Raw genomic sequence first — 14,135 nt, 5'->3', positions numbered from 1 at the left:
AGAATTACCTTGCTTACAGCGTCGACTCATTTGTTCTACTGATCAAGTACTCCAAACTTGCATGTAGTGACACTCCTGCTTACTGGTCATCGAAATACTTGCTATATCAAAATTCATAGATGGGACCTCAATGGTGCGAGAGAGAAAAAAGGTGTACCCAAGAAGAGACTATGAATAAAAACTTTCTATCTCAGCCATTTGTTGTTTCTGCTAATCTTTGATAGGGCTCTCTGTCTACGCGCTCAGACTATACATATATCATACAACGAAACCAGCAATCAGCAAGTCCGGCACTGCTCCTCTTCTTCGCCTGATGCTGTTCATACCCCATTGTTTTTTTCATTTTCGAACTGTGTTTTGCTTCTATTTCGTGCCTGTTCTCGCCCTTGTCATACCCCCGGCATACCAATGACCTCTCGAAGGGCGGGAATGGCTCTAGGAGCGAAATAGACTCCATACACAGCAGTGAAAGCGACGAGCAGGCCCGTGAACTTTTCGAACCAAGTATGAAAGAACGCGGCCGTCATGAGCAACATCCACCAACTCATCGCCGCCACGCCGACGGCGATCTTGACGCCTAGACCCAAGTCTTGAGAGTCTGGCACGGGCATGTTGCCTATCGAGTCCCTGGTTTCGACAGCTGCGCTCTTGACGGCGCCGTCGAGCATGCGGATGCGTCGGTCTTCTCGTAGACCAGATGCGCGTAGGACCGCGGGAAGGATCTCGAGCCAGAGCATTGCCGAGCCAAGAATCAGAATGAAGACGTGGCCGGAAATGTCGTGTCCGCCTTTCCATGTTCCTCCGATTGTCTTGCAGGCTGCATGAGTGAAGATTTCTCTCGTGTCGCTCATGGCGGCTTGTTTCCGGTTCGCTCCAGGTGTGTCCGAGTAGATGATCTCGCATTGTCCTCCTGTAAATCTGAATCCTCGGTCGATCAAGGGGGCGCCGAAGAACCATTGTGTGACGGCGCACCAGACACTCGTCACAAGCAAGTACCGCAAGATGGCGCGGAGGCGTCTGGGCGTCAGAGTGAAAGAGAATCGAGGACCGAGCGAGGAATGGCTGAATATGAATGCACAAAAGGCAGTGGTCATCCAGAACCATCCGACCTTGACGAAGAAGACATTGAAGATGTTTGACTTTTTGGCAAAGTAGCTGGGAGCCAGATTCGGTGGATGGGACTGCAGAGTCGCGCTGTAAGGTGCGTTACGGGCAGAGCTGTTGAAGACGCTGAACAGCGACCCTAGAACAAGAGTCGCAGGATAAGTGGCCAGCAGTGCGCATTCTAATGGCGTGGGTAACCATGGTGAAGAGACACTGGGCGATGTGCTCGAGGCGCCGGGGGGTTGTAGCCTGGTCGTGGGTTTGGACGGCGAGGAAGGCATTTCCCCATTCACGGTATTAGACCGTCGAGTAGTCATCGCTGGTGTATAACCTCCACAATCACTAGTTACAGACCCACACTAGACCGGCTGTTGATGTTAATGCAGTAGAGGAGGTGCTTGGATTGGATAATGTGCATACGACAAAACACAAAACACACACCAGAAGTTTCTCACCAACACGTCGTTCGTTGCTGCGATGATGTCATGTGTTTTGGCCTTGCTTACCTTACTGCAGGTACCTTAGTCAGGCATCTTTCATCCTTTTCCGGACGCTGACTCTGAGCACTTAGCTTATACTTGGGGTACAGTAGTAGTACCTAAGATCAAGTAAGGTATGCACAGTAACAAACTAAGCCGCAGTACACAACAGTCAGGCATGCACAACACACAAGTTCTGGCAACGGCGAGGTCGGCCTTGCCATACCTTACCTCAATTAGTTTGGCTGATGTGATGCTGGTACCTCTTCCTGGCTGAGGTGCTCATCAGCACTCTTCTGGTAATTCACTCGATGTGGGGGACAATTGCATCAAGATAAGGCAGCCAAGGCGCAATCCACACCACATTCGTCGTTCCATATACTGTATGAGACATGAAAAGATTGCGGTCGGACTTTGCTGCGCGGTGTTACTGATTGGAGTACAATCGATCAATCCGAGTCCTCCGGGGAGACCAGAATGCACTTACGATCTATGGTTAGAGCGATAATCAGACACAAATCCACTTTTGAGCCTTTCGATGGCTCTGTGCCTACCTGGTCTCGGACAAGTCTCTTGCGGATGTTATCCATTGCCCAGGTACGGATATTTAATTTTCCGTAGAGACAAGATCTAGAACCCACACACATGTGTCGATGAGGATGGACATCTGTCATCTCCAGTGTCTTGTCGAACCAACGCTGATCCACATCGACAATACAAGTAGTGGTACCCCAAGGCGTTGCAGCATCAGCATGAATGATAGACACGGGTCCGCTGCCATCTAGGTGCGCCACAGTGGCGATACGAGTGTCTTGACATGCCAAGTTCAGCGCGGTGGATGCGATCCAAGCAGATAGGGGAAGGTCCAAGATCGCTGCTAGATCAAACGGTGGGGGCCACGTCTCTGACTTATCGCTGTGGAATCCATGAGGGGAGCATGTTGCGTGCTGCTGCGGACGGCAGAGGTGCGCTTCTAGTCAACCTTAATACCCACCCCACAAATGACATGCATCAGGCTGAACTTGTACCCTCGACTTCCAAACTCCAATAGTGCTGGCGCTTATATTGTACATAACAAGACATGGTATTCTTCGGAATTACTGCAACAAGAGGCACGGTGGAAAAAGGTTAGCAGGCACGTTGCTTGGTCACCTGATTCTTCCAAATGGCCCACTATAACGTGGATTTGTTCACTGGTGAACTTGTCTCCTAACTTCTGATGGAGTAAAGTATCCGCACTTCTTCGAGAGGTAGGGCCTATCTCTCTGTGAGCAGCTGGACGATGTCCATCATCGCAGCGGGAGTGTTATCGGTGGCTTCTTTCTTAGATGACTTGAGCTCGGCTCCAATTGATCACACAAAGTTGCAAATTTGCTGCTAAAGTTGCCCACAAGGTCAATACATGCTAGGCCACAACCTACTTGACGAGTCTCAAGATTAATGTCGGAGGAAACAACAAAGAAGGATGCACGGCGATGTTCTGGATTTTATTGTGTATTTTTACTGGACTTTTATTTCTGGATTTCGGTTTATCAAGGCCGATTATTTGGTCTCCACTTTGAGCCGAACGGAAGACTGGACAAGGTCGACTCCGTGACGCTGAGCCGGCTTCGGACCATGGCGGGTGACTTTGCCCTTATCATGTGCCGCCGACAAATGCGGGCACAGCTTGATAGGAAAGTCGTCGCTGTGAAACAGTCTAAGCAGCAGTTCCCGTCAAGAACATGGGTTGTTTGCGGCAGTCGTTGACGGGAACGAGTTCTCTGAGAAACCAACGATACGGATACAATCGGCCTTGTACTGTATCGTACGGTGCTGTTCCTTGTTCGACTTGTTGCGTGCTCGAATAGGCGGATTGCGTAGCACTGTTCAGCGGTTCTGGGAAAGCGTGGGTCCTAGCTTGGCGGGCGTTATCTCGATCGCGATCCTGAGGTGAGGTCAGGCGTGTACACGTGTCAAAATTATTCGTCGTCACACTATTTGATCAGCGAGCTCGGAACAACATGGACAATGTCAATGCGAGGCATGTGCACAGAGGGACAAATTTTCGCAAGTTCAACACAACAAATGAGCTGTATAACCATGTTCCGTCCTGGAGTCTGTCAACAAAGTGAGATAACAGTAAGAGATACGCCGCCGAATCTGGGCGGCCTAACTGGTGATCAGGTTCGGCCGGGTTCAAAAGATTGTGGAGAATATAGGAGCTAAGGACTAGGCAATGGGGTTCGAAGGCTTGTGCTCCACGCCTATGATGCCAATGGCGGAGGCATTATCCGAATGTGAACTTGCATACCTGCTACACTTTTTGAAAGGAGTGGATCCAATGACCCTTTTCTGGTTTTCAGGGAATCGGCGTACCTGTTTTCGCTATTGATATTGTTGTTCGTGACCGAAAGTCAATGCGGCGCCGCAACAGTATTCGTCACAGTGGCAGACAAGACCTCGTGGACCCGAGGCTAGACAAAGACAAGAATTCAGGTACCCGTGGAGTAAAGTCAAATAGAGAAAAAAAGTTGCCTGGAGGGGTCAGCCGGGAGGGGGAGAAGGTCCATCATGAGACACAACGGAACATGCCTAGACCCTCGACTGCAGGCATCGTCAAGGCAGCCAATGAACAAGTCGGCAGGATAGACGGGATGGTCCACAGATCATCGAGCTGGTATGCATGCATGCATGAATTATTATGTATGTACTTTTGAAGCAGTACTTCCCGTACGGCACGAGAGATGGGTCAACAGAGCCCTGCATGTCGGCTCGCCAAAGAGGGGGAAAGGGAAATGGCAATGTGTCTAGACGCTTTGCTTGCGTGACAAAAGAGACCACGGGGTCAGGAGTTTTGTAGTGGTAACGGGAACGTGAGGCAGCACAGCATCAGCAAGAGTGAGGCACATTGCAGGACTTCGTCATCTCACTGACGTGAGTGGTTTCTGTGCAATAACATTCAATATGGGCTAGGGTATTTTGTGGGACCGACAAGGGCACCACAGCAGTAAACATGTACAACGTCAAGTCAATGGCGACTGGTCAATGGGCTCCCACGGAATGCAGTGCGCTGGTGTCATATTCACTGACGATGCGACTGACATAGGGGAGCGACTGAGCCACGGCGGGCCCGAGCTCGACTCTCGGATGTTGGAAGAGCGGAGCAATTACGTCGTGAGCAATAGAGTCAAGAGCCAGCACAAGTAGGGGCAAGAAGAAAAACCAGGAACAGGAATAGATTATGAAAGGGTAACACACAAGGATATAATGACAATATCAATGCCTTTCTCGATGGGAGGAGTGGCAGGTGGCAGATGGCAGACTAGGAACGGGGCCAACAGCTCACAGGCCACAGGGGTCTGTGATTGGTCGAAGTGGGCCAAGTTTGGAGAGTTGTGAGAGTGTGATGCGGCGCAATTGACCCCACCCAGTATGCCCTTAGTCGTTCGGTCGTAGTCTTAGAGTAGTCCTAGTTGTATTCTAAGAAGTGGTTAGTGGTAGGCCCAGTAGTGCTCGATGCGCGCGATACTCGGCTCTCCCGCCCGTTTCTAACATTATCTCTCGCAACATTATTTCCCATCTCCTCCTTTCCAGCCTGTCTGCTGTACTCAGTGTAACTTTTCTTTCTCCGTCTGACAGACTTCTTTCGACTCTCACTCAACCGAACATTGAACTGTCCTGCAGTCTGTTTTCTAGCAACAGCTCCAAGCGCCCCTGACCAACCACGCTCTCACTGTCTTGTCTCCCACCTCGTTCACCCACCCTCACGCAAGCGCTACCGGAACCACGGGACTTCGGAGTACTCATAGGCGAGGCTGTGCAATTGCAACCAGCACAAGGCAACGGTCCAGTCAGCTATCGCTACCACCTCCACAACCAAAACAATTTCTTGGTCGCTTCTGTCTCTTTGTTGCAGCTGCGCATCGACTCTACCATCTCCCCCTCTCTCTCTCTCTCTCTTTCTCTTTATCGCTGAGTGATTGAGTGAGTAACAACAAAGCGATCCAACCCCAACATTACTCTCTGCTCCTGCCTTGCTGAACACTCAGCCGGCTTTATCTCCCACAATGACTATCGCCAAAGTAAGTAAATCTGACCGTCCAGTCATCACCACAACCACCATCACCATCATCATCCTCATCACCACCAATAATTCCATCGGCTGCTGCGATTACATGTTCACACTTGCTGCTGCCTCCTGTCTTTCCGACTACCTTGCTTTCACCCTTTTTCTACAACAACTCCCTCCTCCGCCCTCTTATCTGATCGTTCCCCACTCGGGTACCCTTTCGAGGCCGATCAATTGACAAAATAATTAGGACGCTTCTCGACCGTCCAACCAACACCGCGCTTCCACATCCTCCATGGCTTCGAGTCTTCCTGCCCGCAACTCATACTCGCGCAACCACTCGCATCCTCACACACACTCGCTCGCCCTCGGCTCGGGGTCCTACAACCCCACTCATCGTGTCACTCGAAGGAAGAGCACGACGCTCAACGCTGCCACCAGCGCCGCCGCCATCTCGGCTGCCATCAACATAGACGCCAACGGCGAGATCGACGCTTCGAGGAACAGGAGAAGCATTTCGTCAGTAAACAATCTCGGCTCTCTGACCCGAGGCAGCTATCCTTCGCCTCCTAGCAGTCTTCCTCAGCAATCAGCGGCCACTTCATACCCCAACAAGGCATCGAGCACACTCTCCGACGGGCTCAACGACAAGTCCAGCGTCAAGGGCGGCCGGGGTCGTCGTGCCAGCGATGCACCCGCTCTGGTCAAGAAAAAGTCGGCACACCCTGATCTCAAGTGCGAGACGTGCGGCAAGGGATACAAGCATAGCAGTTGTCTGACCAAACATCTGTCAGTATTGTGCCATCGCATCAACGTGGCCCATCTCTTACTGACTCTTTCTGCAGCTGGGAACACACTCCGGAATGGCAGTTGACGTCCAAGCTCTTGATCTCGAAGCATCAGCAGGTCCAGCTGCTCGAGGCCGCCTCCGTGCTCATGGCCATGAACGTCGAGCCTACCAGTGACTCGGGCAAGATGAGCGACAGCGAGAACTCATCTGCCTCGCCCGACGCCGATGGCTTCGACTCCCGAGAGGACGAGCCCAGCTCTGCCGAGACGACCCCGCCTCCGCAGCACGAGGCCTCTTCCTTCGGCCATCGCAAGAACTTCAGCAACGGCAGCAGCTTCCTTTCTCCTTCATACCAGTCAAATTACTCCGAGATCAGCAATGCCCGTGCGAGGCAGTCCAGTGTTTCCAGTAGCAGGCCTCCCACCGCTCAGACTTCTGTCACTCAAAGTTACCCCAACGATGAGCGTGACCAGGATATGGCTGCTGCCATGGGCTTGTTGAACTGCGCAAGCAGCTACAAGTCGCCCTTAACCGGCCCTCTTTCTCTTGCCTCTGATGTCCCTCCCGTTCCCGAGCTACCTCAGCAATACCGCGCACTCTCTGGCGCCTCGTATCAACAGAGCTCTTTGTCCAAGATGTCGTCCAGACGTTTTCAAGAAGACGTCGACATGGAGGAAGACTCCTATTCCGAAGAAGACGACAAAGACATCCGGAGGATCGACGAGGCCGATGAGGGCGTTTTTGGGAACATGGAGGAATAGGCTGCTTGACCTGAAGTCGCTCCCCTCCCCTCCATTGATCCATGAACATCCCGACCTGCACTTCTGCTCCTCTTTTTTCCTTTTTTCCATTGACCAACCACCTGATCTGTTTCACTTTCTCAGTGTATCAAAGGACCGATACGGTTCACTTGTTCGTTCCATCAGCATCACCAGAACTCCGCAGGCCTTCCAATGGTACCGATGAGTGGGATAGCAGTCGAAAGAATCCGAACTACGAGCCGATTTCGGCCGCGAGTCCCACGAGGTTGAAGCCAAGGTTGTTGCATCTCGCGCGTCGAGTTTTTTTGAACGTTCCTTCCCAAGCCTTTTTCTTTCTTTCCCTCTACCAATGTCTAGTTCTCCCGCCTCCACCTGTTGTATTAGCATATTGGCAAGCCACAGAACGAGGACGGGAAGCCCCCTCATTATCTGCTATCTTCCACTTTGTCACCTACACCCTTCTTGTCTTCACCAAACACCCCCCAACGATATGAATAGTATGAGATCCAACGTCATCGATCTTAGAGATCTGAATATGAAACCAAGCCATTTTGTAGTAGAGGAGATGTCGCCATGCAACTTGCTGTATACATGTGTTTTATGATTTTCCAAAAATGAAGAATTGTGGACTCGGTCTGGCTCGGGAGATCGAGGCTTCACATGGACGATGGAACGAACTTCTGGCAGTCAATCACATTTGCTCACTGGACGGGGTGCAGACGTTCTTTTGAAGCACTGCCAAACCCCCACCGGGGAATCAACGGGGAACAGTTTAGCAGAGCCTCCAAGTGCTTCATGGCAGTTGCTTTTTCTGCTTGTTGCTTGGGCTTTTTCGCGAGCCGGCTTGTAGAGGAAAGAGCTTCGGAGCTCTGACGTCGATCTTTAATTATACCTTACCCGCCCTGGACGCGTGGTCGAACTGCTCTCTTCCATTGCTTTTGCCAGTCCACTTGCGCGTCAGATACCGTACCAGCGTGTGCTGTATCACAATGCTAAGGCTGGAGGCGGCATGGCATGATGGCATGTCAGGGTGACGAACATGGCCCGTATCAATTACCCCGTACCTCGTCAAACCCCCCACTATATATCCCGGTTGTGCATACTGACTGCCACTACTGTCTATGCTATTACTCTCAATCAATCTGCTAGATTCTTACAATCCTAGCACCGTCTCGGTTGGAGGTTTGGCTGCATGCGATCGTATCGTACCACGTGGAGAGGAGGGGTGTGCAGAGAGATACACTACTAGGTTCATACACGGCTTCTCTGGCTTCAAACGCTATCACAGCATAGCATTCGGCATGTTACATCCGCCAATGGCCACTGTGAAACACCTTTAGATGCCATGAAGGATGAGAACGAGCTCTACTATCAAGACTCGGCCGAGATAAGGCGGTTATAACGCGGTTTGACTACGGTACAGTAGGAGCCGCGTGGGTCATATCACTTACAATGTACGCCTGAGGATCTCGTACTCTGGATATTCGGCAGGCAGCACGTAGCTTCAGCGTACTATCACGTCTTCCGTAAAATGACTCGTTTCCACCCTCCTAGTCTGATAGCTTCAATCCTCTCACCACCGACGGATGCGGTATCCATGTGTTCAGATTACTCCGCGCTCTGCCTATCTACTTCCAAGCGATATGACCCTCACCACTGCTACTATCATCACACAGGCTAAGGTTGAGTGCCATGTCTTCCGTAAATGTCGATCAGTCTTAGCTTCGGGAGTGCACTCATTGTAGGAACCGAGATACCGCGAACGCTAATGCTCCACTGTACACGAGACAATTGCAAAAAAATAACACTTTTCTCCAAAGTATATAGTATTACCGTCTCGAGGCTACTACTTGTGCTATTCTAGATCCCTTTGCTGTTAGATAGAGTACTTTAGGTTGCGGTAGATCTTCATGTAGAACAATATAGCTTGAATGTACTTGTACTCTCCTACGTAGCTATCCGTCTCGCCTTCGGTTCCTGTTACGACCTTGATAGTGATTTAACTACGACTATTTTTGAGACCCCAAGGAGTGAATCACACACAGCCTGGTAGCAGAAACATGGTGTTTCATGACTTTTACGACGGCATGTCAAGCGTGCAGTCTTAATTCAGGGGCTGGATTTTTGTTGTGGGATCAATGTAGGCACAATAATATATAGTAAATGTAAAGCAGTCTAGTACCATCATAGAAGACAGGGTCGCCCTCCGTCCACAGAACAGCCAAGCCAATCCTAACCAACAACGCTTTGCAAGCATGACAGAGGTCACATCACAACAACCATCATGTATAGACATGGAAAGTGATAATTCATATTTACCCAAAACAGGAATACCACCGATCTCTCTAGCTCTCAGCCCATAATATCCTCTATAGGCACATCTCGGATCCAGATCTACCCCCAAAAACAATGTCATCCTCAAGCCTACCACATAACAACAAACCGCACAAACCATCTCATCCCCACTCAAGCGCCCCAGTATACGCCAACTTCGCAAGTGAGAACTTGACCATAGGCGCCGGAGTAGCCACTTTCCACCTCGCCAGTGAGCGTGTGGTACTCTGCTGGCATTCGAGAGATGGGTACTGGTTCTTGCCGAAGGGACGGAGAAATGCTAGTGAGGAGGCCGGGTGCGCTGCTGTGAGGGAGGGGTTTGAGGAGGTGAGCGGCTTTTTCTTATCTTCTTTTCCATTTCTCTTTTAGATATGTTGTTGTAGTCGTGAGGGTTGTGTCTGGTTTTGTGAATGTCAAAGGAGTAGTCTTGCCACTATTCTTCATTTTCTCAAACCAGTTTGCATTCCCGCCATCGTAAAGCACTGCAGAACATATACCCCTGCCCAAAAACAGTACCTTCGAGTCTTGTTCTAATCCCATAAACCCACGCCGTCAATCCCATGTCTTGCATCTTCCTCAAACCCACAGCCCAGACGCCCGAGCTGATGCCCCAAAAGTCCGGCTACCGCAACCGCCTCCTCCCCCTGCCGATCCCCCACAGACAACCCTACCCGGACGAGCTCTCCCCAGAAGCCGCGATCCACTCCTTCGACACCGAGCCCCTCTGGACCCAGCTCGTGCCGCAGTCGCGCTCCGCACAGTATATCCTGCACTGGTACGTGGCCGAGACTCTCTGTAAGGACGACGAGGACGCGCTGAATCTCTCTTCGGACCTTGCTTCTTCTTCTCTTCAGACGTCGGGCGTTGATGAGAAGAGCGCTTCGTCGGACTCAGGGAGTAGGAGGCGCTATATTCCCCCGCCTCGGTTTCCGAGGAATATGACGCTGAGGCAGCGGATCGCGCTCGATTCAATTTCTTCTTCTGTAGATGGTAGTGAGTCGGTTTATGAACCTAGGAAATATGAAGGTACGGGCGTCGACGAGGAGGAATTGCTGTATCAGAGTGCTTTGGTGCCGGTTGCGGAGGCTTGCAGGCGCTTGGGAGGTGGGGTTATGAGTGATGTTGTGAGGAGAGGGTGGGAGGCTGTAAGGTTGAGGATGAGGATTGAGGATGAGAGGGAGGAAGGGAGGAAGGGGACTGCTGTGGGAGGGTTGGAGACATGATGGTCTAGTGGAGATGTCGCTAGGTTTTGGTCGCGGTGTACAGGATCAGAACTTGTAGGAGGTTCGTATCGTCGAAATCCAGAACTTGTATATCACAGCAACAACTCAATGGATCAAGTCGGATAGATTGGCAGAAGAATCCATTTCGTTGATCAAGCTCAATAGGCCGGAGGAATCAACGTCCTCGATCAAGTCTGCTCTAGTAGCTAGACTTCAAGCAAATACATGATCTCGGCTAAGTCTGCTCTGGTAGCTAGACTCAGAGTATATACAGCAGGCATCGAGAAGCTCCACAAGCGTCCGCCTTCAATCAATCGGCATACAGACTACCCGAAAACAAGAACCACAAAAACCGCCACGATCCCATGCTATGCGATCTGAGGAATATAATAGAGACTTGAGAGAGAAATAAATGATGAAACTGAATTTGAAAACAAACAACTGGAGAGCCAGAGTGAAGAGAGACAAGTAGTAGAAGACAAGCCATGAGAAGAGAGGGAGAAGCAGCAGCAGCAACAAGAAAAGAACCAAGCAGTAGAAAGAGACAAGCCGTGAAAAGGTAGATAAACAGCCAGAACAGAGATGCAGAAGAAAGAGAGACGACCGGTGAGGAGAGAAAGTACAGCAAAAGAAGAGACAACCGACGAGGAAAGGGATACAGTAATAAGAGAGATAACCGACAAGAAGAGAAATACATCAGGAAGAGCATGACCGGTGAAAAGAGAAAATACAGCGAGAAGAGAATGAACCAGCAAGAGAAAGATACAGCGAGGAGAGAAGATCCAGTGAGAAAAGACAACTGGTAAGAGAAAAGGATACAGCAAGAAGAGAGAACCCAGTGAGAAGAAACAACTGGTGAGAAGAAAAGTACAGTGAGAAAAATGGAAAACCAGGAGGAAAGAGAAAACTGGTAAGAAAAGAGATACGGCCAAAGGAGAAAACCCAGTAAGAGGAGACGACAGGTGAGAGAAAGGATACAACGAAGAGAGAAAACCCAGTGAGAAGAAACAACTGGTCAGAGAAAAGATACAGTGAGAGAGGAGAAAAATGACAAAAGAAAGAGCAGAACCAGGAAATAGAAGAAATGCAGCGAAATAAGAAAACCCAGTGAGAAGAAACAACTGGTGAGAGAAAAATTACAGCGAGAAAGGAGAAAAAAAAGACAGAAGAAAGAAAAAAAAGCAAGCAAGGAAGACAAGACCGCAAAAGAAAAAAGGAAAACCATCAACGTCAAGATCCCTTTGCAATACCATCGCTCGTCCACCGTTCCATCGTTCGACTATATAGTACTATCTACTCATTTTCTTTGTCTTGAACGTTTTGATGTTCACCGATCTTCTTGGTTGATCGGGGGGTTTTTTTTTCTTTTTCTTTTTGCAAAGTGAATCGATTGTGTCCCCTTTGTTCATCGACACAGAGATCTTTGATCAATGGCCGGTGGGGTTCTTCGATTTTTCGCTTTGCGAGGGTTCAGGGAAGGAGAGGGACCTTTTTGGTGGAGGCTGATGATATGTCTGTTCTTGCAGACACGTGAAGCCGGCCAACCCCTTTTCTGTTCCCTTACTTCCTCAAGTCTTTTTCCACTTGTTGAACGTGGTCTGGTGTGTTGGTGACCTTTTTGGGTCGCTTTTCTTGTTCGCGGGCTGAGGGGCCTAGGGGAGAGACCTTTTCGGTGGAAGGCTGGTGATATGTCTGTTGTAGACACGTGAAGCCGCCTAACCCCTTTACTAACCCGTCATTGCCCATATCCATGTGGAGGTGTCTCGTGGAAAGACCTTCTGATTGCGTTTGACCTTTTTCTTTCTTTGGTCATGGGCGTGAGCTTGGGGGCCAAGGGGAGGGGCCTTTTAGGTGGAAGGCTGGTGATATGTCTTTTGTAGACACATGAAGCCGCCCGACCCCTTTCCTAACCCTTGCTATACGATTGTAGTGAGAGACCGGATGTTTGGTCCTCTGACACTGCTCGTGCCTCTGGTAAGATTTTGAGGGCCAAGGGGAGGGACTCTTTTGGTGAAAGGCTGATATGTCTATGACAGACACGTGAAGCCAGGTGTCCAACCCCTTTCCTAACCCTCATTGTCTGGTTCCATGGAGAGGAAACCTTTCGGCGTAAGACTGATGATGGCTCAGCAAGAGACGTGAAGCCGCGCGTCCCTTCTCCAATTCTTGATTTCACAATTGATTGATCATGGAGAGAGATCGTGCAATGTGTCCGATTCTTGGTTTCGGCACTGCATCAGGGGCCAAGTAGGTTGTAAGGCAACACGCTTTTGGTGTAAGGTTGGTGATAGCTCTTGAAGAGACATATAGCTGTCCAACGCGTCTTGATTTGTTGATTCCCCAATTGTTTAATGTTGAGGGAAACGTGTCTTGTTTCGACGCGGCCTATTCAATGGATTTGGTCGCAGAAAAAGGAGCCAAGAGCGTGAGGAACCTTCAATGTGCAAGGCTGATTATGTGTCATAGACATCTGAAGCCGCTTGCACTGTCTGAACGAGGGATAATTGCTATTGAGCTTTGGGTTCTCGTTCGGTCGACTCTGATTTCGATTCTGACAAGTTGAGTCGCCTGGAGCATTGAATTGTGACGATGTGATGGTCATGTTCAGCGACGAGTGTGTGTGCTCGCTCACTTGGTATTTCTTGCTCCGCAGTGATACTTTTGAATGCACCTCACTGTGTAGTCCCTCTGTTGTCATAGAAAGGAAAGCCTTGTTTGTAGGTTTCTCTTCATTTTGCTGATGACGAGGGGCGGAGATGCTGCTGTTGCCTTCGCGTCCGACAAGCCAAGCCAGCGAGGGTATCATATTGTGGTGGCGATGTAGCATGTGTCTGGGTGCGTTTGTATGCTCGCTCACTCAGCATTTGTTGTGAATCATCAATTGCTCATGATTTTATCACTCTTAGACAACTGAGGCTGTTTGGAGATTTGTGTTGTGACCACGAGTTGATCATGTGAACGCGTGCTCTGCCTCCATTGCTAGGCTCTGTCCAGTGCTGGTATGTGGATGCCTTCATGGCAAACCAGCGGTAAAATTTCCTCCACTCGATCCCCTATCTTCCTTTTCAACTTTTTTGGTGATTGTTTTGTTTGTTTTGACCTTTTTTGGGTTTTTAGGTGGTTTTTGGTTTTCCTTCGACAAGATGAGATGAGTTATCGAGAGGACTGTGAATCTAGAGCATAGCTCAAAACAGTGTTGCATGTATGCTAACCCTCTCTGCTATTTCTGGTGCCAGTAGATATGCGGTGTGATCTTGTTTGATGTTTCTTCGACAGGACGAGTTGTTTGAAAGACTGCGTTCTAATGAAGAAATTAAAATAGTGTTGCATGTATGCTAATTCACTCTGCTGTGTCTGATGCCAGTAGACATGCGGTGTGATGGTATTTGATGT

The 14,135-nt window shown here is 49.8% G+C and overlaps 3 protein-coding genes across 3 annotated transcripts; 2 read left to right on the top strand and 1 right to left on the bottom strand.

Annotated features, from left to right (window-relative positions):
• Positions 1–389: 389 nt before the first annotated feature.
• AAFC00_004594 (uncharacterized protein) lies at positions 390–1,421 on the bottom strand (the record flags this gene model as incomplete). The annotated part of the gene is made up of 1 exon (XM_069344260.1): positions 390–1,421. One exon carries the CDS (start codon positions 1,419–1,421, stop codon positions 390–392), a length of 1,032 nt encoding a protein of 343 aa, XP_069196680.1.
• Positions 1,422–5,632: 4,211 nt separating this feature from the next.
• AAFC00_004593 (uncharacterized protein) lies at positions 5,633–7,185 on the top strand (the record flags this gene model as incomplete). The annotated part of the gene is made up of 3 exons (XM_069344259.1): positions 5,633–5,647; positions 5,885–6,423; positions 6,480–7,185. 3 exons carry the CDS (start codon positions 5,633–5,635, stop codon positions 7,183–7,185), a joined length of 1,260 nt encoding a protein of 419 aa, XP_069196679.1.
• A 2,409-nt stretch (positions 7,186–9,594) lies between these two features.
• Positions 9,595–10,742, top strand: AAFC00_004592 (uncharacterized protein; the record flags this gene model as incomplete). The annotated part of the gene is made up of 2 exons (XM_069348179.1): positions 9,595–9,846; positions 10,137–10,742. The coding sequence occupies 2 exons, from the start codon at positions 9,595–9,597 to the stop codon at positions 10,740–10,742; spliced, it is 858 nt and encodes a 285-aa protein (XP_069196678.1).
• Between the last annotated feature and the right edge of the window lie 3,393 nt (positions 10,743–14,135).

This window comes from Neodothiora populina (genome assembly GCF_041146345.1).
Source record: "Neodothiora populina strain CPC 39397 chromosome Unknown canker_contig_3, whole genome shotgun sequence".
NCBI classification, from domain to species: Eukaryota; Fungi; Ascomycota; class Dothideomycetes; order Dothideales; family Dothioraceae; genus Neodothiora; species Neodothiora populina.
The sequence above is the reverse complement of the archived record's forward strand: the minus strand, read 5'-3'. Positions and strand labels throughout refer to the sequence as shown.